This window comes from Lagopus leucura, unplaced genomic scaffold, assembly GCF_019238085.1.
Source record: "Lagopus leucura isolate 7727_CA_CO unplaced genomic scaffold, USGS_WTPT01 Super-Scaffold_739, whole genome shotgun sequence".
NCBI classification, from domain to species: domain Eukaryota; kingdom Metazoa; phylum Chordata; class Aves; order Galliformes; family Phasianidae; genus Lagopus; species Lagopus leucura.
Genome location: NW_024962255.1, coordinates 16,543,779 through 16,571,108, shown reverse-complemented (window position 1 = coordinate 16,571,108; position 27,330 = coordinate 16,543,779). Strand labels below are relative to the sequence as shown.

General features: G+C 49.4%; 1 protein-coding gene across 8 annotated transcripts in view; it reads left to right on the top strand.

The window, feature by feature from the left end:
- Nucleotides 1-202: 202 nt before the first annotated feature.
- The window catches only part of PAX2 (paired box 2), a 78,442-nt gene continuing 51,314 nt past the window's right edge, over nucleotides 203-27,330 (top strand). For 4 of the 8 annotated variants that reach the window (XM_042863529.1, XM_042863527.1, XM_042863533.1 and 1 more), the window contains exons 1-3: nucleotides 204-305; nucleotides 3,738-3,903; nucleotides 4,766-4,963. In XM_042863529.1, the coding sequence (XP_042719463.1) occupies nucleotides 263-305; nucleotides 3,738-3,903; nucleotides 4,766-4,963 (407 nt within the window). In that variant the 5' untranslated portion in view covers nucleotides 204-262. Of the gene's footprint in view, nucleotides 306-3,734; nucleotides 3,904-4,765; nucleotides 4,964-27,330 lie in introns of all 8 variants that reach the window. The other 4 variants (XM_042863532.1, XM_042863528.1, XM_042863531.1 and 1 more) reach the window with 2 other exon arrangements.

Sequence of the window (27,330 nt, the reverse complement as noted above, 5' to 3'; positions counted from 1 at the left end):
AGCGCCCGCCTGGGAAGCGCCGGCCCCGCGCCCCGGCCCGGCCGGCGCCGCTCCTTCGCTCCTCTCCCTCAGTCTGCTTTTCGCTTCGGTTTTATTTTTGTTTGCTTTCGTTTGCTTTGCTTTGGTTTGTTATTTTGGTTTTTTTGTTTTGTTTTGTTTTGTTTGTTTGTTTGCTTATTTTTTTCTCCCCTAAGTCTTGAAGTTGAGTTTTAGAGGCGACACGGCGGCTTCAGCCGATTTCTTCCCCTTCCTTTGCCTCCCCATGGATATGCACTGCAAGGCAGACCCCTTCTCAGCAATGCACCGTGAGTACTGGAGCCCGGCTCCTTCCGCTGCGCTGCCTCCCGTCCCTCCGTCCCTCCGTCCCTCCGTTCCTCCCCACCAGTCCCTGCCCAGCCCAGGTCCCCCTGCCCGCTCCCGGGCAGCACCGGCCGCCCCGCCCCGCGCTCCCGGGACCCGGCGCCTCGAGCGGCCCCGCGCCGCTCCCGGCCGCCCTCGGAAGATGCGGCGTTATCCCTCGCTCCTTTTGTTTTTATCGCTTTCCATCACCGTGCCTGGAGCAGGGGCTGCCCGCGACCTTTCGTGGATGCGAAATCCGTTTTTTTTTTCCTCGGGATTTGGTGGGGTTTGGCTTCGATTTCGGCTGTCAGTGGCAGATAGGCAAAGAGATGGCAGTTCCACGCTCACGATAGTTCGGTCGTGGCGGCTCCGGGCCCCGGTTCGTGGGGTTCGTTTAAAGGCTGAGATGCGGGAAAACGGGGCGAGGTGGTGCTGGGAACCGTGCGGCCTCGGGGCTGCACAGAGCCGGGCTCCTACTCGCTCACGTACCGAGTCCACGACGGGCGATTAGAACGTACTGCTAGTGCCCGGGGAAGGGATCCGCGGTGTGTTTTCACTTTAGAGAGGCATTCTTTCTCTAAACGGGGGCGAAGGGAAGCGAAGAGATCCTCTGCCAGGGCACGTAGAGAGGGATGTTTGGGGGTTTTAATTTCACTGCACGGAGAGAAAATAATTCCGAGCTTTAAATTAAGGAACAAATACGAATACGAGGCCGAGATTGAGAGCATCCCGAGCCAAGAGATGAATAATTGAGAGCGATTTGTAACTTCTGACACCGAAACTTTTGAGGACACGCCCTGCCCGCTGCACAAAAGCAAACCGAAAAGACACAAATTAGAAATGCTCCGAGTTTACCAAATCCGATTTTGCCGTGAGAAGGCACAGAGACGCAGCCACGGCCCGTTCCCCAAACGCTGGCAGGACAGCTGCAGGCAGCCGCCCTCCCGATTCCCAATTAATCATTTCCAGCGCACATCGCCTCGAACGCAGCATTTAATTCCGAGGAGCGCACCGAGCGGCCCGCGGTTGCTCGCTGCTTCAGCCCGCACGGCGCTGCTTCGCTCCGCGGCGGCCGCAGAAATTCCGCCTTCGGTGCGGTGCGCTCGGAGCGGGCGGGCAGCCGGGAGCGGCAGCCACGGCACAGCCGTTCGGTGCTCGGAACTCAGTGGCACTCGGCAGCGATTTGGGCTTCCGATTAAATTCATACTAACGATAATAACAATAACAAATCTACGTTCGATTCGCTCCCCACGCCGTATTTCCAGTATAGGCGTAGGGATCGGTAAGTGGCCGAACCCCCCGGGCTGAGGCGCTGAGCGGCGCGGCCCGGCCCGGCCCGAGCCCCGGCAGCCCGGCAGTTCTGTGCGCGATGTCTGCCCCGCGGGGAGCGCTCGGGGCCGCCCCGCATCCCGCCCCGCATCCCGCCCCGAGCCCCGCAAGGCGCACTGCGAGCGAACGCCGCTCCTGCGAGGCACGGCCGCGGTGCAAGAATTTGAATTATTAATTTTTAATCTTTTTTGCATCCGTTGCCCTTTAATACTTTGTAATGCGAGTTCTAAAAGGCCCTTTGAATTATTTATCGCGGAGTTGCCGAAGAAATTGCTGTCCTGTAACTTTAGAGGCAACATGTGCGGAGGGGCTCAGAACAAACGAAGGAACGCGGCATACGGCCGCGGGTATCGGCGGGGGCACGCAAATCCCTCCCCCCCCCCTCTCCGGCACCCCGCATCTAATTTACGAAGAGCCACACGAGAACGCGGCCAACGGCTGAGCCGTGGGGCAGGGGCGGCGGGGGGAGGGGGGTGGGCAAGGTGCTTCTGAAGGGGGGGAGACGGAAAAAACTCTATTTGTGCAAGAGGGCTCGGATCGATCGCAGGGCAATGAGAGTTTCCACTAAGTTCAGAGCCAATAAGTCAGTGTCACAAGCGGGGGAGAAAAAAAAAAAAAAAAACCTCAGCGAAAATACAAACAGATCATTTTTCAGCGAAGTGCGGAACGAACAAAGATCTCGTGGCTGGGGATGCTCACAAGGTTAGGGCCGGGCGGAAGGACGCCGCGGCACAGCTCTATCAGCGGGCTGCCGGTGCAGCCGGGCGGCTGCCGCAGGTGCACGCTCGGAAAGCCGCCCGCTATTGCTCGGTGCGGGGGAAGAGGAGCCGGGAAATCGGCGATGTGGCCCCGAGTGAGGGAGAGCAGGGTTTTGTCCAGAAAGGGAGAAACGGGGAAACACGGAGCGTTTTGAATTTTCCCTCAACCAGTTCCCACTGATGTAGATTCGTGAGGGGAAAAGAAAAAAATCCATATAGTAAAAGAGAAAGAAAGGGGAAAAAAAAAAAAAAAAAAAAAAGAAGAAGCAAAAGCAAAACAACAACAACAAAAGATTCATGACAGTCTGACATTTTTTTTTTTTTTTCCTGGGTGACTTTTCTTTTGAAGATCGAAAGCAGAGGGGAGAGGGTCCGTGTGCAGGCGAGCTCCGGCCGCGGGACACACGGCCATCCCCGCTCTCGCCCTCCCTCTCCATCCGCCCTTTCCTCCTTCTCTTTTTCTGTCTGAATCCCTTCAACGCTCATCCGAAAATAACCGGAGACAGCGCGCTGTGCGGGGACACGCTGCGGGCTGGGGGAGGGCGGGGTCGCCGGTAACTGTAATTGACAATGCGATAGAAAATCGTGGAAAGCAAATTAAACGGGAGAGGGAAAGCGTCGGAGTAGAAAGTGGGGGGACCGCGGCAGGAGCTGCCCGGGGCCGCCGAGCGGCTCCGCAGTTTGGGAGCGGAGCCGTTCCCAGCTCCCGGGGCCGGCACTCACCCCGTCCTTGCCCGGTGACAACGGCCCCGGGGAACCGCTCCGCGTCCCGGGCTGGGGAGCGGCGCGGCGCGCGGGGCTGTGCGGGCGGCTCGGGAAATGCACGGGGCCCCGAGCAATGTGCCACCCCACGGCCCGCATCCAGCTCTGCTCCTTTCTTCCCCTTATTTCTCTTTTTCTTTTTTCTGTTTCTTTCTTTCTCTCTCTCTCTCTTTCTTTCTTTCTTTTTTTCTTTCTTTTTCTATCTCTTTCTTTCTCTGTCTCTTTCTTTCTTTCCTTCTCTGTTTCTGTGTTTCCATCTCCGTCTTTTTGTCTCTCTGTCTTTCCCTCTTTTTCAATTTTTTATTTCCTCCTTTCTCTGCCCTCCCTTCTTCTCTCCCTTCCTCCCTTCATTTCTTCCCTACCCCTCTCTTTCTTCCTTTTTTCCCCTCTCCCCCACCCCGTGTTCCCCTGACCCTCACCCTCACGCACCCGCAGTGAGCGGAGATTATTTTTGCAGTGCGCGTGGCAAAGAGCTCCCGACTAACGGTGTCTTTCTGGGGTGCGTGGGTTGTTGTGTTTTTTTTTTTTTTATTTCTCTTTCCCCAGCAGGGCACGGGGGTGTGAACCAGCTCGGGGGGGTGTTTGTGAACGGCAGGCCCTTACCTGACGTGGTGAGACAAAGGATAGTGGAGCTGGCTCACCAGGGGGTGCGACCCTGTGACATTTCCAGGCAGCTGCGGGTCAGCCACGGCTGTGTCAGCAAGATCCTGGGCAGGTAAGGACCGCGCCAGCCCTCGCTCCCTCCCCCGTGCCGCGGCTGCCCGCCGCCTCCCTCCGCTCCTCGCAGCCCCGGCACGCCGAGCCCCGCCGCACAGGGAGAACGCGCCGGGCCGGGGGCTGCGGGAAGGAACGGCTGCGGAGGGGGCGGCGGGAGGGAGAAGGGACGGGGGAAGGGGAGGTGGAGGAAGAAAAAAAAAGGGGGGGGCCGCCCCCCGCCCGCAAGAAGACGATAGAAGAGCGACAAAGAAAAAAAAACAAAACAACAAACAAACCCAAACCCATCAACAAAAAACCCAACTCGTACCGATCTGTAGGCGGCCTTAGCAAATGCACGGGTAAATAAATAAACATCAGAGCAAGGAAATAAATCTCTGCCACCAAATGCGGTGCGCGGCATCCCGGGGCCGAACCGCGGGGCCACGAGCGCGGAACGCGGCGAGAGGCGCTGCCGGGATGCGCTGCGGGGCCGTGCGGGGCTGCAGGCGGGAGGCGGGGGGAGGATGGACGCGCTGCCGCACGGCTCTGCCCGCGGCCCGGCCCGGCCCCGCGCTCAGCCGGGGGTCTCCGGTTTGTTTGCCGGTGTCCGGACCTGAAAGGCGTGTGAGAGCACGGCAGGGAAGGCAGCAAATAAGCCAGCGCTGCTAGCGCCTCAAAAACACACTCATTTAAAAAAAAAGAAAAAAGAAAAAAAAAAAAAAAAAAAGAAAGAAAGAAAAAAGGAAAATAGAGAGCAGGGGCGAGCCCTGGCGACGAGCGGCGACCCCGCAGCCCGAGGCCCTGCGGAGCAGCATCCCGGGGCACAGAGCCCGGTGGGCGCGGGGCGCTGCGGGGCGCTGACCTCCGCGCTCTGCGTGCAGGTATTACGAGACGGGGAGCATCAAGCCCGGCGTGATCGGCGGCTCCAAGCCCAAAGTAGCGACCCCCAAAGTAGTGGATAAAATCGCCGAGTACAAGAGACAAAACCCCACCATGTTCGCTTGGGAGATTCGGGACAGGCTACTGGCCGAGGGCATCTGCGACAACGACACGGTTCCCAGCGTCTCCTCCATAAACAGGTAAGGGCGAGTCCGCGGCCCGCTCGTCTCTCCCCGGTCCCACAGCCCCGCGCAGCGCGACCCTCCCCGTCCTTCCCCCGGCATCCCCCGGGCGCTCCGGGATTCGCCGCGCTCCGAGCCGGGCCCGTTCCGCCAGGGCTGCGGGAGGCCCTCCCGGGCAAGAGACCCCGGCGGCAGCGAGGCTCGGGACGGAGTTGCCAGCCCCGGGCGCCCAGCGCTCCCCAGCTCCGCTCCCGGCCGGGCGCAGCACCGCGTACGTCCCGCCCGCTCCCTGCTGCGGGGTGCGGCTGTTGTCGGTAGGGGCTCGGGGTGAGAAAAGTAACGGTGTGACAGGCAGAAAATAATAGATACGGGGGGAAACGGCCCGCAGCACTTAGGGTCACGTATTAATCCACTGCGAGGTGCTCGGATGCTTGCCTGCTGCGTGTACAAATGCTGCACGCTTCGGGAACACCGTTGTGGGCACAGCAGTCACCCCGATGTTGTGCAGTGCATCTGCACGGACCTCGAGTGTGCCTGCAGAAATGGGAAAGGGCACGGGAGCGCTGGCAAAGGGCACGTACATGGGCACCAGAACCCACCGGGTGTAAGGATGTGATTTCTGCACGCAGTCCCAAATACACGGAGTCCCACTGCCATAAAAGCACACAGGGTGTACGTAAATATGCACGCGGACTTTCCTCGTGCCTACAGAGATAAAACCGCACACGTCAGTATATTTGTCCTCTTGATATACAGTGAGTTTAGCCAGATTTTTTTAAATCTGGTGTATTTATAGCAAGGGAAGAAAAAAATAAATAGCGGGGAGAACACAGCGGTATTTTTTGTCTTGCGCTTTACGTGACAGATTTATCAAAATATGTCTAATAACTCAGGCTGTGTATTTCTAAATCTGGCATCCTATATAAATGGGTTTTAATATTTTGCAAATGATATGGAATTATCCCAAATCATCTTGAAAACAGCAGGTAGAATTAGCTGCTGGAATGTACCTTGGCTGAGGAAGATTCCCTCAGACACACTGTCTCTGTAATATACTGCTAGGCTACCCTAGGAAATTATCCCTGTGTGTGCCATCTGTATTAAAATGGTTATTAAGTTATGAACAGGGTAACATAATACTGATCGGCTAATTATACACCCTCCTAAAAAACCTCCAGGTCTCTGCTCCTCTCTCAGTCAGGTACTGAAATAATAACAGTTTGACATTCAGACACCTCGCACGGGCGGCGCGGAAGGACGCGCGCTGTCCCTGGGAGGGACTGAGGTACAGAGGAGCTTACGGACAGCCGGGGCTGGGGACAGAGGGCTTGGCGTGCCCCTCTCCCCATGGCTCGGGTGTGCTGCTAACTGGGGACCCTGTGCCCCAAACCTCCTCCCTGCTGCACTCAGTGCTGCGCGGGACTTCAGAGTCCCAGTGAGGAGGCTGAGGGCCGGGCGCCGCTCTCAGCTGTGCAGCCAGTGTAGGGCAGGGCTCGAGTCCGTGCCTCAGTTTCTCCAGCCTGGGGATGCAGATTGGAGAAGGGTCAGATATTGGCTGGACAGTGTTTGTAAAACGCTTTGAAAAGGATGAGGGCTTTGTAACTGCTAAACGTTGCTCTATTGGAGAAGCTCTGCTGCAACCCACCATATTTGATTCGTACTCTGATGGCATCTGAGTGTGGAGCCACCGAGGCACAAGTCAGGTCACAGAACTTGTGGGTCCATGCAAGACAAGGATGGCACTGTGAGCTGGGAAGCACTGCAGTAGGATAGGAAATGGTAGCACAGGAGGACCCAGCACTGCGGCCGCGGGCAGCGCAAACTCTGTCACTGCGGTGGCTCCTATGGCTCCGTGCACAACACATGAGCAGAGTACTGGCTTGCAAGGCAAACACACATTTTTTTCTATCTTCTATGGTCAAAGTAAACCTAGAGAACAGGTTAAATGCTCCATAACGGCTCATTGTGCTCCCCTTACCCACTGTACGAACTGGAGCTCCTCTAACACTCCAACCCCTGCCATGGATACATGGCACTTTATTAACCAACTTGCTAGAAATGTATTTCTGTGTTTTCTCAAAATACGGAGTTTACAAAGCAAAAATGTCATTGGCACAATATCCAGAGCTGTTAGAGCTGTCTGTGAGCTTCTTGGCACCCAAGACCACCAGCAAGGTCTGTACAGGAAAAGTTATCTCCGTCCCTAGAAAGGCTGCATATACTGCACTTCACAATGGGATCTCCCTATAAGGACAACAGCACCTTAGGTTATTAGATTTTCCAAAAATGTTTTGATTACATTTTATTTGTCATCCTCAGTAGTAGTCTAGCATTAACAAAGTCTTTCAGGTGAAAGACTACAAAACAGCGCTGTTTTAATTCCACTTTTAAAGTCTCCCCCAAGCATTTATTAAAATTTACTTCCCATTAATTACTTTTTGTGGTACACGAATCGTAGGCGCCCGCACTGCGCCGATCCGTCGGCATTGCACTGGTGCTATCAGGACACATTTGGGACGCCTGTAGCTCAGTACTGAGCTTTGCCTGAAACTTGTTCACTCCAAACTAATGCAGGTAAAGGCTAGGCACAAACTAGAGCAAAAGCTATGGTTTAATGAGCTGCTCAAGATTTAGGAAAAAAACTATTCCTCTGCTGCACAATAGTCTTGTTATAATTATGGCAAAACAGACTGTACGAAAAACAAATAATCTGTACAGTAGTCAATGCACAAACCACACCAGAGCTGGCAGGATGGAGACAGAGCAGTCATCTCTACATCATGAGCTTCCCTGCTCCCATTTAATGCACTGGGTACTGTGCACGATAATCTTAATGCGTATGCACACGCACACATACATACATGCATTTGTGTAAACCTGCATGCAAACAGTGCACGCAACTGAGAATGCCGAGTGACAGAAGCGCTTAATTCTTTGGTCAGCAATCAATGTTCATGTCAAAGCCCTCAAGCACCCTACTTGCCACAAGAACTTTTCCATCTATCATTTGACTATAACCATGTTATCTTCAGTCACCCCGGTTAGAATATTTCTGCCTGGCTCACACACAACCTGCTGTAAGTGGTGCCTCCTACCTTGGCTGCAGACATCAATGGGGATTTTTGCTGTTTTGCAGCATGCACAGTTAACCTAAGAACACAGTTTCATGGAAAAATAGTCATCCTTGAAAAATGTTTTCAATTAGACAACGTATCTTAGTGGGAACAGGACTGAGCACAGTATGGTTGCACAGAAAGCAGTGCAATGGATGCTGTAGTTTAAGCCTTATTTTCTGCTTCTCTTAGAGACAAAAGCAGAGCGGAACAAACCACACGTAACTTGTCCCTCTATTTCTGCTCGACTGAGGCTGGGCTTAGTACTGCGGGCTCTCTGTTGGTCTTCTTTTGAAGAATACCAAAGCCATAGCATTACAGCCTCCTGAGTGTGCTTTGGATTCAGGATCTTGGGAGCAGATCTAGTCAATGCTCCATGGCAGGGAGTTTAGTGGACATATTATTCTGGTCAAGGTGTTAGATTTTTTTTCAGTTTTCTCTGAAGTACTGAGTACGCGTTGATTTCTAGTGTTACGTGCTGTTTGGGCAGACGCGTTCCGTTGCATTGTGTAACAACCAGCTAATCATTCCTAGTTAAAGCCTCCAATAATGATTCTTTTTAAAAATACATATGGAGAGACACACATTGATTCAGGTTATAACGAGCAGTGAAATGCACTTGTGTGGTGAAATACTGAGTGTATGGACAAGCGCTGTGCCACTGGCAGGCCGTAGTTCAGAGCAAAGAAACAAATTCTGCGCGTCATGTTTCTCTCTCCGGTTCTGCCATTAACTTTCTGGCTGATCTCAGTCAGGTCACACAGACTCCTTAGGAGGTGGGTTACCATCTATGAAATGAAAATGACAGGGTTTAGCAACCTTTGTAAAACACAGTGCGATCTTTTCTTAGAAAATCCCATGCAGCTCAACATGTAAGAGGAAAAGGTTCAAAACCAGAGCAAAGTCCTCTTACATCAGCCGAGGTTTCCACCCACATGAGGCTCTCAGCAAGGTAAATGCAGTGGCTCAAGACAAGCATTGGGTCTGGAACAAGGCAGGCACGCTAGGGCACGGCATGTGTCATATGCGGAAGAAATGAGCGCTATGTAAACAGTGTTCCGAGTCACTCTCACCAGCCTAGCTTAGAATTCCCCCAAAGGACATCACAGCCAAAGGCCCTGGAATCCCTTCCCATCTTTGCCAGTGAACTCATCTGGCATTCTTTAGGACAGGTCATGGCGCCAGGGAGAAATCCGAAGAGTGCACAGTACCTCTAATGGCAGCTTGTTCCGACTGACCCCAACCAGCGACAGCGGAATGGTCTGCTGTAAAAGCTGGGAAAATGGCACAGTTCATGACCAGCAAGCGTGTGTGTCACACAGACCTATGGCCACCGCCAGCACTTAGCAGCCGCGTGTCAGTTTGCTCAGTGGGGAGGCCAAGGATCAGCCTGGCCACATAGGCTGCGTTAGCCTCTGACTGACATCAGCTTGGTGCAAAGCGAGAGCGAAGAGGGCTTGTCTGGCAGCACCAACACAGTTCAGCAGCTCTTGTAGGCTGTCCCTCCTTGGTTCACACAGAGAACCTTGGGATCCCAGCAAACTCAATTTCCTGAGGCAGGGCATGCATTCGAGGTAGAAGGTTTCTACCGGCACTCGCATTCAGCTGAGCAATGAAGGCAATTGGGTCACACAGGGCTTCATTACAAGGAATGCAGTCCTTTAAATTCAGGCTCTTTTCCATCAGACACAACCAGGTATTATCTTCTTTTCATCATTGCAAATAAAGGACAGGCTCATAAAGCAGAGGTTACAGACAATGTTACTGCAGCTGAAGGAGTAAATGAATGCCCGCAGCATTTCTCTTTGTCTTATTCCTCGTGTCTGGCCACTGGAAGGCTGTATGGTGGTAACTACAATAAGGTGGTTGCATTTTTTTCTAATTTTCATATTACACAGATAGCTCAACAGAAGCAGGTTGTGAGAAGTGACTAATGGGAAGTTTTCTGCTCCCTGTTCTGTGAACCTCGAAGTGCAGAACCAGACCAGTCCCTTTGTCATCAAACATCCCAGCCCTTCCTTTTTGCAGAGATGCACAGAAAGGTTGATTTTTGTTGGAGTTAAACATTTCCAAGCTTTTGCATCCGGTGAATGACTGCTGCTTTCTGTCACAGAGGTAGCTGCACTTCAGCGCTGGGTGAACGAGTCTTATAGAGCTAAACCTCATTTACCAGAATCACTATTATGTGAAAAAACTCATTTGGCTTTGGGAGAAAAGAGGAGAAAATATAAGTGGCCTGGCCAAGCAATGACGGAATAGTGAGAACAATACAGTCATCTGAAGGGCACAGTCCATCCAAGAGGAAACAAATTATTCACGTTTAAACAAAGCAGCATTGCCAGGAATGAAGGGAGGGAAATAAGAAAAGAAACATTCAAATGGTAGCAGAAGGCACCTCCTGATATGGAGGTCCATTAAGTTGTGGAATTGCATCCCACAGGAATTCCTAATTTCTTGGAATATATATAACTGCATGGCATTAATAACACAAGCAAACATACAATAAGAAATAATCTTGCGTTGGCTAAAGAGATAGATAATATTCCAGCGGGCCAGCTGGACCCTTTATGATATGATGACGTGACGCATACAAAACAAAGTCATGCTTCCAGTTATACATCAAGTATCTAAAAAAATCTGTCTCTGATCCTAAAGCCTGTTCAAACAAAAGATTTCCTAATTGCTTGAATAAAAAAGATGTAGCTTCAAAACATTCGAACATTGAGCCTTGCTTAGATTAACTTAACATGGTCTTTAATTAAGGCATGTTGAAATTCAAATGGTGTTTAGGCTCACTACTTAGAATCAGGAAAATATTTAGGGATCCTGCTTGTGGCAAAGATCTCTGTAAATGGGAAGGTAGAGACATTCAAAAGCATTTGTCACTGGCCTGACAACAGGGCAGCTAACTAGGACTTCAGGAAATCCCATCTGTGTGTAGATGGCTCTGATAATGATTACTACTCCTGAAAGTGCCAGAAAGGTTTGAGTTTTGCTCCCAAACAATCATTCTTTAAACTGAGAGCTAATGGGAATGAGGATTTTTCCACTGTAATAGCAATTAATCTGTTGGAGCCTATACACACATGGACATATTTACCAGTCCCGACTGATTAAAAATGTTAAGGCAGAGCCCCAAACTGTGCAACTGGCATACAAATCGTGAGTGCCGGTAACGCAACATGGGTTTGTTTTTACTTGTTTTTTCTTTTTTACCCCAATTTTTAACAGGGATTTGGATATCTGACTCCTGTTAAACAACTTCTAAAAGATTTTAACAGTGCAGCCCTTTGCGTCCTCGGGGACACTCTATGAGCCACAGAAACATCCTCTATTAAATGAGAGCTAAAATTCTCATGCTATCGCTTGGCCAGAGGAGCTGGAAAACCAACAACAAACACCGTTAGGTTTGTGATGAAATACTAGGCAGTAGATATTCAGCGTTAGCCTCCAATTTTCTCTAGTGCCAGTAACCGAGAGCTGATGTGGTAGCACTTGCATGGCTGTCCACCCAGCTGAAAATCACAAATCTAATCACTTGGTTCCCAAACTCCTCAGAGCGCACTTACAAATATTCATTTCCAATCAATTTGCACCTGCTAATATGTCTGAATGCTCACATGTGATGACAGAGCCAGAAGCAATGCTGGTGCTTCCTATTTCTATTGCAATAGCATAAAGAGGCTCTGTGCATAGATCACAGCTCATTGTCCAAAACAGGCACAGCGTAAATAGGAATTTCTTTTGAGAGGTTCTTTGAGAAAATCACCATACACATGTGCCTTTCTTTACACCCTCTTCTTTACACATTTACACCCTTAGCATCTACTAGGCTCATAATTCAGACAGCCCTGAAGGTTTCAGGGATTAAACAAATAGGTACATTCCTAAAAAGCAACGAGACATCTGGCCAGGGCTCACCCACCAAAGCCAAGTGTAGCGAATGGCGGAGCAAAAGTGGAAGCCCTCTTCTTTGGGCCCCGTCTGACAGGCGAACGCTGGCCAGACCACAACAGCCTCCTGCTCTTCCTCGATAAGCAGGCATATAAATAAATAAATAAACGGCATCCTAACTGCACTGAGAACTCAATAAAACAATCACATCAAATATGAGGAGGTATAAATCTCGCGTCTGCACAGGTAACCCACTCAATTGCTTTTATTATGGCTCAGCCTGACTCCATTTATTACCATCCGTGGCCTGGGTGAAGGATGTTTGCATGCAGGGTGGTCTCCTGGTGAAATCCTATCCCTAGAGCAGTGACAATCAGCCCATACAAAGGTGGGTTTTGGTGGGGAGACCAAAGGCAGATTCATCTGTCTGCATGAAGACCAATCAATAACCCTGTAACGAGACCCCTTGTCGCTGGGAAATGGACAACACCATAGTTAATCCTGGAGCCACAGGAGAGAAATAGCTGTGGTTGGGTGTGAAAAACAGCAGGATGGATGCACGATGTTTGAGACATACAGACAAAATAGGTCTCTCCTGCTAGGTCCGGAGGATGAGTGATGCGATAGGAGACAAAGGGGCACACTTACATGTATCACAAGCAAATGTGAGAGGCCAGCGTGTTTGGAGGGTATGGGGAAGGAAAAAGGGTACTGCTTTTCTTTATAGGACATTCATTTGGGGACTGTGTGTAGAATGCAGATCTGTACCTTTGGAGAAATGTGCCCATTGGTTGGATATTACGTAGGAGAATATCAGTGTATGGCAGGGAACATGAGACTCTCGGCAGGCACATAGATGGTGACACAAAGTGCTGGTGGGCTACAGGAAGCACAGGCAATGCAGTTGGGAAAGGATATTCCCTTGTTCTCTGCCTAGCTTGGGATTTATGCGTGTACCTGTTTTGACAGGGAGTAGAAAGAGTGATGTGCCAGGAGCCTGAGCTAGAGAGCTGTGAGTTGCAGACACGTTTCCCAGAACACACTACATACAAAACATTTACCCCAACCTCACTGCTAAAGTAGGAGATTCTGGTGCCTCATCCCCTCCTGTACGAAGACCAGCAACAGCCGCTCCTCGCTGCTGCCATCTTCCAGCTCTGTCAGTCCTTTGGCACTTCTGAAACTCGCGTCTGGGCTTTTAGCAGCTCCTCCAACGTGCACACATGCATGTGCACAGAGAGAAACTGCAGCGTGCCTCTACCAATGGTTTTCTCCTGGGGACAAATTCAGTTTTTCTTTTTTTGGTTCATTTTGAACAGCTCCCCCTCCCTTGCAAGGCAAGCCCTGTGTTCTCTGCAGGGCAGGGCAGGGCACAGGCTGAGCGCCCAGCCCTGGCCAGAGGTACACAGCACCTAGAAGGGCTGTCCGCTCAGCCACAGTGCCTTCCGCTATACCTCTCCTGCCTTTCAGCATGCTCATGCTTTTCCAGAATTTTTTCAACAATTCTTGGTCATCTGCCTTTAAAAGCTGCAGCACAATGCAGCTATGCAATCGTGCCTGCTGGTAATATTTGCTTAGATTCAAGCCCAGAAAAATCTCTCCTTGTTGCTTAAATTTCGGCTTTCAAACTTGAAAAATTATATATTTACACAAAAATTATGCATATGAAAAAATACATAAATCTTTGTATATAAAATCAATAGGGAAGGGAGGAGATCTAGAGGAGAAGAGGAAAGGAAAGAATAATATTTTTCAAGATGAATCCACATTTGCACACCGTGAGAGCACAGGGAGATGCCTGGCTGGGATATGCCATGTGCATGTGGTCAGGGCTGAGCAAGCAGGGCAAAGTGGACAACGAATAACACTACAAACCCCCTCTCCCCACTGAACAAACAGCAAATTTAGGGTGCTAAAGAGACAACGGTTGTGGTGCTGCCTCTGACAGACAGACAGCTACAACATGAAGAGTGTGTGAGCACTGCTGGGTGGCACCAGTGGGAGGAAAGGGCAGGAGATGATGACGAAGTGAAAGGCTAAAGCAGATGTGAGTTGGATGTTGGCAAATGAGACCCACTGCAGTTTATATCAGGAGGTCCGGGCCACTGTGCCAAAGGGAATACAGTCACCCAGTGCTGCCAGCCAGCTCCCATCTGTGGCTCCAGCGACTTCAGGAAACTTGTTCCCAAGCTGGAGTCTGTGCCTAGGGTGGCAGTGAGGATGAGGACAGGATGAGTGCATCCAGCTGTTAATTTCTGGGAGGAAGAGATTCCAGGGTGGAGAGTCTTTAGGAGAGTATATGTGGCTCAAAGCAGCACTTTGCCAAACCGAAATCACCTTCCACAAGGTTTGAATGCACTGCTGGCTCATTCTGTGTACAGGGCCGTAACTTGAGCATGGGAAACTGCATGCATTTCTGCAGCTAGATCGCTGAGTGCCTATTGTTCCTTCAGACAATCTTCTCTGTAATGGATATTTGGGTTGGATGTTCCTTACCCCATGATATGTGTATGAGGAGTAGCATGGGTGTATCACTAGGGCAACATGCCTGGCTACGGCTTATAATGAATGTGCAGAGCTAGGCTGCAGGAGAACCCCAACAGCCTTATCCATAGAAACAACACTGCAACCCCACAGTTGCGTGCCCGGAGGCACAGGAGAGCAAATCTGTGGTGCCATACACCTCCTCAAGGGGGCGCTCAGCACATCTAAGGGAATACAGGCACACGTGGCATGATGCATCTGGAAGAGCATGGATGTGTACTAGTTCTCCATATATGTGATCTGGGGCTGTGGACCTAGGGGCAGCGGGGCTAGGGTCTCACCAAAGGAGGTATTTCTAATGACAACCATAGCTTAAAGCACAGGACTCTGCCATCCTCCCCTCCCCTCCCACTCCACTCCTTATTACCCAGGCTATCTTGTTTGGGTTAAGAGGCCAATTTCAACAGACTATAATTGAAGAGTGAAGAGAATCTGATAAGATAAGGAAGGGACATCATTCCTCACGGGATCAATAGAGGTTTCATGTTCCTCCTTCCCCTGCTGTGTCCCTAACACGCTAATGCTGTGTGTCTATGGGCTTCGTTTATTTGCTTTGCTTGTCTGCAACCCCAAGAAGGAAGAGTAGGAGCAGGGGGTGGCTGCTGACACCATCTGTCACACAGCCAGGAAGGAAGGGATGGCAGTGGTGATGCGGGAAGAAAAGGAGCAGGGCAGCAGTGGAGCCGAGAGCAGTGGGACACCTTCCTGGCTGGGCAGATGGGCTCAGCTCCAACCCTTTGTCTTCACATCTTGTTCCTTTGAGAAGAACACTGACTATTTCTCTAGATGCAGACTTGCTTTTCCCAGTGTCCCTAACTACAACATGGCGCAGGATGTGAGCCAGGCCCCACACAGCAAGGCTGGACCAGCTTCTGGCGAGCCTGAGAGTTGTGGGGGTCTGGGGCTGAGATATCTTCTTCCAGCCAATTTCTTTTTTTCTTTTTAACACCCTGAGAAACAGACGCTGAGCGCCAGTCAGTCATGCAGCGAGCATGTGGCAGAGTTGGGAATACAACCCAGATCCCCTGACTCCCAACCTCAGGCTTTAACCACTAGACCATGCTTCCCTCTAAGCCACCTTGAACTTTCCTCGGTGAGGATGGGGGCTGCTAAGCCTCTGTGGGCTGCAGTTTACCAAGCTGTCAGGAGTGTGCTCACTGGACCGCCTCACCAGAGACAGCCTTCCTCACGCACGCTAAAAAAGTTGAAAAGAAATTCATTTCATGGCCGGTGGTTGCTTAAAAAAGGCGATTCCAGCATATGTATGTGATAAATGTTAACTGTGCATTAATCGCATTAAAGAGGACCCTATAAACTTTTCATTTCTAATTAAATTCTGGCCGGTGATTCTGGCGAAGCCAGCACACTCCGTGCCTTTGTTTATGTGGAAAATTAAAATGCAAATACAATGGAATTTATTTCCATTACTAGAGTGATATGCTGGGCTCCTCTGTTCAACAGCCTCCAATTACTTCCAAGCAGGGCTCTCTCCCTCACTCCCTCCCATCACCCTGGGATGCTGCGGGGCACTGGTGGGGTCAGGGCAGGAGTGTGGGGGGCAGGGACAGAGTGGCAGAGCACACACACAGGGAGGCAGGGGAAGGAGCACGACTCAGGCTGAGGTGAGGGGCAGCAGGGAGTTACCTGCTTGCAGCCTCACTGAACGACAGGTACTGAACCTACTGCCTTGCCCAATCCCAGCTGTACAGATGTGGGTCTCTCCCTTGCTGTGGCGCTCCTGTGACAGGACAGAGCTGAGGGCTTTTTCTGGAAGTTCTGTGGACCCTGCACAACCCTTCTCCCAGGATTTGTCTGGCTGAGTATTGCCAGCCAAACCCTGGTGGCGGGGAGGTGCAGAGCAGCCCAGTGCCAGACACACAGCCTACACAGCACAAATAAATCCACGCAGTGCTGACACACAATCATCGGCAGAGAAATAACCCTGCTTCTGCCCTTTCCAAGGGACCAAACGTGGCTGCACTTGGGGCAGCAGTGCGCAGCACGAACATCAACAGCCACTGCATGAGCCCAGAGACTTGTCACACCTTTAAAGCACTCAGCACATATTTCAGCTCCACACAGCTGGCACAGAACCACAGCTGTGCATACATATACAAAAGACTTCCACCAAGTCAGTTGTGAGCACCTTCAAGTGCTCACTCACATCATGGTGCCCTATGCATTAGAACAGATGGGCAAACAAGCAGATCCTTGCAAAGGAAGGGACGCACTTCATTGTAGCCAGCAGGGAGGGAGGCGACTGTCCCACTCTACTCAGCCCTTGTGAGGTCCCACCTGCAGTACTGCATCAAGGCCTGGGGCCCCCAGTACAGGAAGGACGTGCAGCTCTTGGAGCGGGTCCAGAGAAGGGCCACTAAGATGATCAGAGGGCCGGAGCACCTGTCCTGTGAGGAAAGGTTGAGGGAACTAGCATTGTTTGGCTTGGAGAAGAGAAGCTCTTGGGAGACTTCATTGTGGTCTTCCATACTTGAAAGGAGCATATGAACAGGAGTGGGAACGGCTGTTTACAAGGATGGACAGTGATAGAACAATGAAGAGTGGTCTTAAACTAAGAGAGGGGAGGTTTAGGTTAGATGTTAGGAGGAAGTTCTTCACACAGAGGGCGGTGATGCACTGGAACAGGTTGCTCAAGGAGGCTGTGGATACCCCATCCCTGGAAGCATTCAAGGCCAGGCTGGATGTGGCTCTGGGCAGCCTGGTCCAGTGGTTGGCAACCCTGTGCATAGCAGGGGGCTTGAAACTAGGTGATCTTTGAGGTCCTTTTCAACCCAGGTCATTCTATAATTCTATGATTTGTAGACCCTTGCACAGACTCAGACGTATGCAAAGCCCCAAAGTACAGTTTTGCATACATTTTTACAGGAAGTTAGGACATACGGACATTTATCCAAAGTCCATAGGTGATGAGTTTTAGCCAACTCCTGAGTGCTCCAGCAGGTGTACATGCATTTAAACACGGACATGGCCTTAGAAGTGCATGGACACACACACAGGCATACCTGTGCAGCCATGCCACAGGGCGTCTGGGGCCAAGGGGGGCTCCAGCTGCATGCGAGCATCCCAGGGAATCACCCAGTGTGAGTCATCCCGCCCCAGCCAGGCAGGGAAACAGGAGAAGGACACATTCACTTACCAGGCTGAAAAAAGGCCATTACCCAGTCAAACAACCCAGTCCCTGACATCATTATTCAATACACAGGAGCCCTGAATTGCGCACTAACTCAATCACAGAGACACACGATTACAAAATAATACTGATGGAATCAATGAAACAGACATGCGGTCATACAAAGCACACACACCCCGGTGTTAATACACAATAATAGCTGCCCAACAAGCGAATACAAAACAGCCATTCAAAAACACAATGGCAAAACATGTGGCCTGCACTCAAAGGGATGCAGAAACTCAGCAACAAAACCCACTGTTGGCAAAGGGGGTTGACAGCAAAACTTCGGGGGAGCACAGAATCCAGCTCCTGGCAGCCCAGAGAGCAGGCAGCAAGGGCCCAAAGGACACACAGTGCTTGTGAGCACAGGTACACGGGACGTGGCTCCGAAATGGGATGCTGCAGCTACGCTTGTGTGGGGCCCAAATTCACAGTGCAGTCGCTGCTACACTGCAGCACTCAGGCTCACTGCAGTACAACACAATGCGGCCTTACTACACGCTGAAGGCCTGCCACCCTCAACAGCCATTCCCAGGCAGGGCACAGCTCTCCCAGGCTACGTCTGGCACTGGAAGGGACAGCAAGGATGGAAGGCTGCTGTCAGCTGCACGGTGTGCGCGCAGGAATTCCCCTTCCTCTCCCAAGTGCGGCTGTTTGTAGCCATTAAAAAGCCCAGGTCCTCATGCTGGGTGTTCAGTGAGTATTGATTCAGTCTGCAAGCAATTTTAATATTTCTTCAGGGACTTTCCAGCAACAGCACAAGTCATTAATTCACCCTCCCAAATTGCTTATTCAATAGCAGGAACATGGCTCCTGAATAAAGTCCCAGAATTTATGTGACTCGCATGAGTCAGGAGGTCAAACAACTGTTATGGAGCGAAGTTAAAAATCCAAATAAAATATTGACACTTTTTTGGGGAGCGGGAGGAGGGGGAGTGGGGGAAGGGGAAGAAAAGGTATTTAAAATAGGGTTTTGTTGCAATGCCCCCAGGATAAGGAATGAAAAGAAATTGAAGACAAGTTGGAGTTTGTAAAATCAATGGGATTTATTGCATATCCGCTTGGCATTTAATAACTCCTTCCTTCCCAGCTCCCCCTGCTCTGTTCAGGCATGGGAAGATGAAGCTGTCCACCAAATCCCAGCAGCCACTCAGCACAAATAGTGCCCATGCAGCACGGGGATGATGGCCCTGCAGGGCAGCGTGCTCTGGGACACTGGTCCCATCACAAAGAGCACTGTATTGCCCCTTGCAGTATGTGACAGCCCACTTCCATAGTTTTCTTCCCCCATATAGTGGAAGAAAAAAAAAAGAGAAGGGGAAAGTAGGCATGAAGTGAATTAGAAGAGCTGCTCAGTCAGGGAGTCTACCAACAGTAGGACTGGGCCAGGACCCAGCTCTCCCAGTGCTCCAGGCAGTGGGCTTGCTGCTATAGGCCACTAGCTTTTAAGAGAATTAAAGTCACAAGGCACAGAGGCAAGGCAGCACCCATCTCATCTCAGGGACCCCCAGAGTGCTCTGGACAGCCCCAGAGAGCAGAGGCACATGACAAAAATCACATTCACATGCAGCCAGATGCTCACAGATATAAACACATACATGCTCCTACTGAGCTCATTGCTATTCAGGGAGCACGGCCACCAGATTACACACACGAGTAGGAACATACCTGCAGACTGACACACATGCAAATGAATGCACAGACAGAAACACAGGCATGCGCTCATACTGGCATAGCAGTGCGGCTTTGTGCATGCTCTGCACAAACACAGTGTGTGTATCCACACCAAAGAAGTCCTGCAAACTGTTGTGCAACAAATCTAGATTTTACTTACAGCGGTCTCGTCTTTAGCTAGCTGCACAGAAATTGATACCCAGATGTACTCAAATACGTTCTACACAACCATATTAATACGTAGGACTGACTCTTTGTATTAGCCTAGTAACTGTTTCAATGAAACTGCTAATTTTATACCAAAGATTGGAGGCTGTATTATCCATCAGTCAAAGTCTATTCATTAGCACTAATTCCATAATGAAACAAGGACACAAAAACAGAGCTAACGGTGCAATCAAGGAGTACTTGATAGCGTGGATTATGTTGGTGAGTTTGTTGTTTGCCTGGTTGGTCTCTTAGCAAAGATTTAGGTTAGGTGCTTGTACAATCAACAAATACACCATTTAGAGTGGCATGGTTGGTGGTATTATACAGGTTGCATAATCAGAAAGATTATCAAGGTGGACAGAGATAATCAGAAATAAATGAAATGCTCACCCATATCCTAGGCTCACTGCAGAAAACTCCAAAGGGGGCAATCTCCAGGAAGAGATCCTTCCCTCGTGGCAGTCAGCCCTTAAATGAGGTCTAGGTGAGGTGCAGCCAGGCTCCACCCCTTTTGGTCACACAGCTGAACTGCCTTCACCTGTGCTTGCAGTGCTCGCCTCAGGTGATCAGTCAGTGGTTCAGGCCGTGATTCAGCAGTTCCCATACAGTGCTTTATTTGAGTTGAGATGCACCAAAATACAGTTTTTCAAGGGCTATTTTTGCATTGTGATTAAAATAACATTTGACTACAATTTCCTCCTAAGCTGCGTTTTGACTGAGTACAAAGTGTGGCTTCAGAGTTCAATGAGGTGATGAGAAGTTTGAAATTTCCATAATTATACTTTGAAAGATTAGGATTTTTGCACAGAAAAATGTTTCTGGGTTACTTCTCAGACTGCTTTGTTCACAGTTGATTTTATGATAGCCCTGTAAAAACAGCAAGATAAAATATAAAATCTCTGAACCGCCCTATGCTACCTCATGGCTTCTTAGACTAGAAAATACTCTAGATTAAAAGTAGTATAGTTTTCTAAACACCATAGAATATGCTTCTCTTTACATCTCTGCTTATAAGTCTTGATTGCATCCAACCTTGTCCCCATGCTGTCAGATGAAACAATGGGAGAAACGCTAAGTCAGGGCTGGAAGCATTCAGATTCACTTTGTTCAGCTTAAGGGGATCATACTTCGAAATTATGGCACTGGAGAAAAATCACCAAGAACTCTCTAGGATCTCATGACTTTCAGAAGGAGCTCTTTGTACATTGCCTGAGCTAGAAACAACACAACACTCCCTTGCAAAAGCCTGAAGTGTAAATAACAAAATATTTACAGCTCACAACTTCAGGCCGTGCTGAACAACCCGTGGCCCCCTCCCAGGCTGACAGCAGCCAGCACAGGTCAGCAGCAGAGCCCAGTCCATCCCCACGGCTCGGGCACGGAAGGAAAGCCACCAGCATGGAGACATGGGAATAAAGCAGCAGTGGGGTCAGAGAGACTCATAGTAAGCACTGCAGCTCCTGGGAGCCCATTGTCAATCTGGCATGGCTGAAGGCATCTCAGCTGAGGTGGTTTCATTGACAGAGCATGGGCAACAGGCTTGCTTACATAGGGACAAACGAGAAAATTAATCTGAATTAACTTTGAAAGTACATTGGTTAAAACCATTAAAACACTGTTTGGATGAGTGTCCTACATTGAATTTAGTTTACTGCATTTTCCAAAGTGAATTAGGCTAGACTAAATTAAAGCTGTCTTACTTCTAAACAAAGGTGTCAGAAGCGTAATACAGTTTAACTAGACTGCTTCAATTTCACACTTCCAGTTAATTCACATTAGTTACTTTGCATAGCCATGTGTGGGTGATGGGTCCACATTATGGACAGAGGTGGGGACAGGAAAATGGGACCTGGAAATCCAGCAAGCTCCCTACAGCCGTTGTGGTTGCATGGGAATGGCATGTAAGTGATAGCTTGCTCAGGGCCCACATGGACAGCTCTGCACTCGGTCAGACGGGTGCCAGGTGCACAATGTAGGAGTAGAACAGATCTGCACTCCCGAAGTTACACTAATTATACTTATGATTATAACGAATAAAGTTATACTAGCTAAGCAAATGCATATACAGTTAAGGGCCTTACAGCAAGGAGCCACATTACTTATATATCCATGCTGATACATATTAGTTATTATACAATGGATATTATAGCCTTGTTATGGATGATTCTAGGTGGTTATGGCTGACTGTTTGTAATAATGGTGCTTGGTGCTGCACAATGAGATCAATATAGCGAGCTGGTGATGGCTACAGCCACAAAGCTGAGCAGCCTATCTGCCATTAACTCTGTTAAAAACTGTAATGGTTGAATAAATGTTTATTAATTCTTCATGGGATCTGAATACAATATGTGACCCAAATGTTTAACTAATACAGCCACAGTAATATGTGTAGACCTGCAGGAAAAGATAAACAAGTACGTATAGCACCATATGATCAATTACAGCCCACTAAAAGACAAATGCTGGTGCTCTTATGCCACAAACAGCTCTGACATGGAAACAAACACATAGCCTATGCTGGCTAATTTTCAGACCTGTTAGTCACTCATATGAGCCAAGTAGACCAGCTATGGACTTGTCCTTTCATTAGGAAAAACTGGGAAAATAAGCATGCTGTCTTTGGAGGTGGGTACCAGCTCTACATTGGGTCCCTACGTATCACCCAAGCATTCCTGCTCTGTGTTGGGTTCATACGTTTGCCTTTGCTGGCAGTTTTGGGCAGCTTTCAGAAGGAGGGATAAGGAATAACAACAGGAGTAGGGACTGGAACAGTAAGGGAAAGATTCAGGTTCTCTGTGGAAATTTCAAGCATGACCTGCCGCAAAGGGTCCCACTCTGAAACTAGCACTTTTTAACACCAGGGTTAATAACCCACACTGCCAAGCCCTGGTGTTAAAAAATCCAAAGTTAGCAGCCTCCATAATGGAGAGATCACCATAAAATACACAAGATTGTAAATAAGAGTGCACTTGCTTTTTTTCTTTGCCTCTGTTCTGGCCTTTGGGAGGCAGCCAGGTCCCACTTCCACCTGTTCTTCACAGTTGTGGAAGCCAGAAATACCTTGGTTTGAAACGAACGATGAAATTTATCTTAAAGATCTAAGGTTTTACTTATGGCAAAAGGTATGAAAGAGCTTGAGAGAGAGTTGAGAGTTATCTACATTTATCTGTTTCCTCCCAGTTCAAGCCTTTACTTCTAGTACACACGTCTTCTGTTAATCAAAATGAATGTCCACAAGGAATTCGGCACAGACTCCTGAATTTTAATAACTGGAAGCAGGCACAAAGCAAAGCTTTCAATTAAAAGTTCCTCTGCTCCAGATTAAGATATTTAACCTTGGCAAGCCCATGTGTTTCCGTAGGTCTCCCTAACTCACCTGCTGGCACAGCTGCTGTTGCGGCAGCTCCAGCGCTTGCTGTGCGGCAGCCACCGAATGCTGGCAGCTCACAGGCTGGACCTTCCGCCAGCTCCGTGCACCGCAGCTGCGCTGCTGGCAGGACCCAAGCTGGCTGCTCTGCAGGGACAGGTGTCACTTGGTCCTGCAGTCACTGCAGTGCAAGGGCGCTCTGAGGCAGACGCCTAAAAAATGACCCATGTCTAGGGGCTCTGACATTCATGGGCATTTTCCTTCTTGCTGGTGAAGTGGATGTAGCCCCTGGCAGTGTTTTCTTCCTGCTCCTTTCCTGCAGCTTGCTGTAGTTCTTGAAGCTTTTGGTCTTTTGTAGCAGAGACTGTGTTGGTCGAGGGGCACTGTAGGTCTGGAGCTCCTAGGAAGGATATTCCTGTGGATGCTCTGAGTTGAACATTTGCTTTGTGGTTGCCTATGCTATCAGAATTCAGACCAGATGAGCCATATAGTTCCTCTCATGCCTGTGTTTCTAAGTCTAAGCAGCAAAACCCCTTTAGTCCTTCAAGATTCTTTAATTCATCTTAAATCTGGGCTGTCAAACATCTACACCCAATTTGCTTCCAATATTTGGTACACCGACTGACATCTTCTAGATGTTTGGATTATAACGCATTCCTGGGTTTCCTGACTGCAAAGAAAACCTTCCAAACGTGAACGGAGTGTAATAAAAGTAGAAACACCTGCCTGAGGACATTTCTATGCTGCAGTCACTGCTTGACTGCAGCTCATGTAGATACTCATTCTTCAGCCAGCTCTAAGCCCTGGATGGCTGCATAGCTCTGTGGAGTTCAGCCACATTCCCTGCTCACCTTCAGGTTTGCACCCTAGTGCAATGGGCTCACACAGATCCCCTTGGATAAATGGGAAAATGTTTCTCATAGCCCGATGCAGCAATGTATTCCACAAGGTCAGGCTAGGCGACCTACACGCATGGGGTCGAATGCTGTCAGCCTGTAGCTGTGGGATGCAGCTGGGTGTTGCTGCTCCCCAGATGAGCTGACAGAGCAAATCCCTGCTTGGCACACCTCCCCGCTCCCAGAGACACCTTTTGCTTCACCTTTCCTTCCTCCCACCGCTCTTCCTTACATCTTGAATTGTTCCATGTAGTGCAGCAGAACTGCAATGGGCAGAGATCTGCTAGAAGCTGAACGTTAATGCTCTGCTCAAATTAAATGAAATAAAACCGTATGGTGTCATCATGGGTCACTGATTTAAAACAACAAAAAAATCCTAGCTCCTCTCTAAGCCCTTCAGATAGTAAAACTGCTGCTGTCTCTCCTCAGTGTGCAGCCAAGAAATGGTCTTTGCAGTGTGAGAAAAGGGCAGGACTGGGTTTTCTCTGGTGTCTTGGTGTAAGCAGGCTCAGCTGGAACAAACTGGCATTCTTCCTCCTCTCTTCAGGCATGATGCTAGTGGAGGTCCAGTTAAGATGATAGAGCCACACAGACTAACAGCAGATATGGAGGCCAATCTCCTCAGGGAGGGCAGAGCTTATGTTTCAAGATATGCAAGGCATCTCCATTTCTTCCTCTCATCTATTTGGAAAGTTTGAGAAAATAAATGACCACAATTCAGCCTCCTCTTGGCACTGTCTATCTAACCAAAGTGTTCCATCATACCTGTGCCTGTATACTGATAACGCATGTGATCACCCTTCGTCTCTCTCCCCTTCCAAAAGCTAGGCAGAAGGAAATGCAATTTTCATGACAGAAGAGAGTTTGAATGCATAAATATTGCTTGTGGCCCTTGAATATGGCACGGTTTGGAAGCATTCTGCTCTCTTGGCAGACAGAGCCAGAGCCTCGGGCCTGCTAGCAAGGAAGCTGAGTCTGCCACTCCTGCCAATGTCAGCTGCTGTTCTGAGGGCTGCAAGTGTTGCAGTAGATTTTGCAAAGGTACTGCCCCCCACACTGATGGAAATCAACTGTGGCTCTTGGGGGTAGGTCTGAGCCTCCTGACTACACGTGCTGCACGAACTCTAACGTGACCGCTGCAGTCAGCGCAGCTGAAACACAGCTCCCGTCTCCTCTGCCCACCTCCCTTCCCTTCACAGGCAGCCACTGTCAGCAGGGTACGTGTCATTTCTGCTTCAGGAGGGGGAATGGAGCCAACACTGTGCTACAGCTCGCTGAAGCACTTCCTTGGCCCCTGCTCTGCCTGAACCTGAGCCCTTCTCTCCTCCTTCCAGCTGTCCCCTCGGTGCCCCAGGTGGCAAAGCAGCGCTCCTATCTTCACAGTTCAGGCAGGAAGCAGAGCACAGAGAGAAACGCCATTTGCCCAAAGTCCTGATGAGAGTCCATGACAATGTGAGCAACCGAAGCTCTTCCCTTAAGTCGGATTAGGCTCCAACTGTCAGACTGCATTTCCCTTCACCCTCTAAATCCCTTGGTTGCTTTTCCTCACCAAGCTATGAAGCTTGCTTTCCATTCTAACTCTGTCAAACAATACTTTCTTCCCCTCTTTTTGCTGAACTGTGAATTCAGCTGTGCCCATGCACTGAAACATGCAGGCTCTCCTGTGTGAACGCAAGCCACGCTCAGAGCTCTTTGGGCCTGCACAGCACCCACCTACAGGGGGGATGTTGTCAGCACTGAGGAGCCCAAGGCTCCCTCTCCTCATCTCTCTCCCTGAGGCATGCTCTGATGCCAGCATCACTGGGGGTCTCCAGCCCATTGCAGGTAGCGATGTGAGGCACAAAGGGTATGGCAGTGCCCCTCAGCCCCACACCGTGTCCCTGCAGGCACAGCTGCACTAATGCAGCGGCGAGGCACCGCAGTGTTGGCTCTTTGGCCACCACAGCTGCCCTTAGACTCACTGCAGAGAGCCAGGCTGAAGCTTAGCAGGGTTAGCCTTCCAAGAGCGGCTTTAATTGCCCAGTAATGCACACCCTGGGGTCTTGTAATGTGCTTCTAATACGGAGCATTTAAAGTATGAACACTCCGAAACAATTACAAGGAGTTTGGTGCTCCGCAGAGTGTACCCTTCCACTCTGAAAAATAATCTGTGACAAAGGAAGATGATCACAGAGAAGACACCAGTGCTATCTGAAGTCTGTCAGGTTTCCTTGAGGCAGCAGGACACACCACACCTCCTTAGTGCAACTTCACCTGGTTCTTCCAGGATTAAAGGAGTTGCTACACTGGGACCTCTGTAGGGCTCAGCCAGCGCTCATCTCCCTCCCATCAACCCCACTGGGCTTTCATCTGGGCTTTGAGGTACTGTCTAAAATCTCTCCAAGCAACAGTGAGAGTGGAGAAACCACAGGGTATGGCAAGTCTACAAGACAGCCTGGACAGAAATGTCAGAGAGGCAAGGGATTTTTCTTATGCTCTGTCATTCTTATAGCAAATAACTCCCAAAAAGGTCTAGGGGAGATTTTTCATTTGCTCCTTTACAAGGTGAGAATATTCCAGTTCTCAGAAAGGATGATGTCTCAGCTAATTTTATCTTTAATATTTTTTTCTACATCCTCGACCAAATTTGATTAGCCCCTGTTACAATTGTCAGATTACTGAAGATGGCTTTTTGTGTTAATCTGCATTTAGAATCAGCAAAACAGATTGCACTAAAGGTGCCAAAAATAACCAGATAGAAATCAAACGCTGGAAATTCCTGATCTAGTGCTGAATGTTTAAGAAACTCAAAAGCATTGGAGGCAGGCCGTTGGTTTCAGCCAGAGCTATCTGAAGTATTCACTCTAGATAGAATTACTACAAGGCAACTGCAGTAACTTGCAAATTCCAGGAATGGATTTATAATTCACAGTACGATACTACGGACTGTAATGATACTACACGCCGTTACTTATGATAATATCACATATTAAATTCAGATTGTGAAATGAAGTTTGGTTGCTTTACTGCCATCAAAGATCTATAAATGTCCTGTTGCTGAAACTTCATTCGGTTATGTATTAAAATTGTATGTTCTCCAAAACTCAGGGTAGACAACTTGTGCAAAAATCTCCCACTGGAAAATGAAAAATGGGAATTTACAATAAGTGCCAGTTTATGCCCCTAATTAAGCACAAAGGCCGTTACTGGAGTCACTGACTGTGATGGAATTAGAGCAGAGATGAAATTAGTCCAAAGTGACAATTTCTATTGGAGAAAAGAAAGGCCTTTGAAAACACTGGCATTTACTTCAAAAAATCAGCACTGCTGAGTGGTGTGCCAAGAGCTGTGTCCCTTCCTCTTTTGGGAAGAGCTGCAGAAGTGTTCTGCAAAAGGCACGTCTTCCTCCAGCATCTAGAGGTGAGAATAAGCCACAGAAAGCAGCAAGAGGTGACCGAGGGTTTGCTCCCTCTCACAGGACACAAGTGTAGCACTCCTAAGTTTGGGTCAGCTCTGTG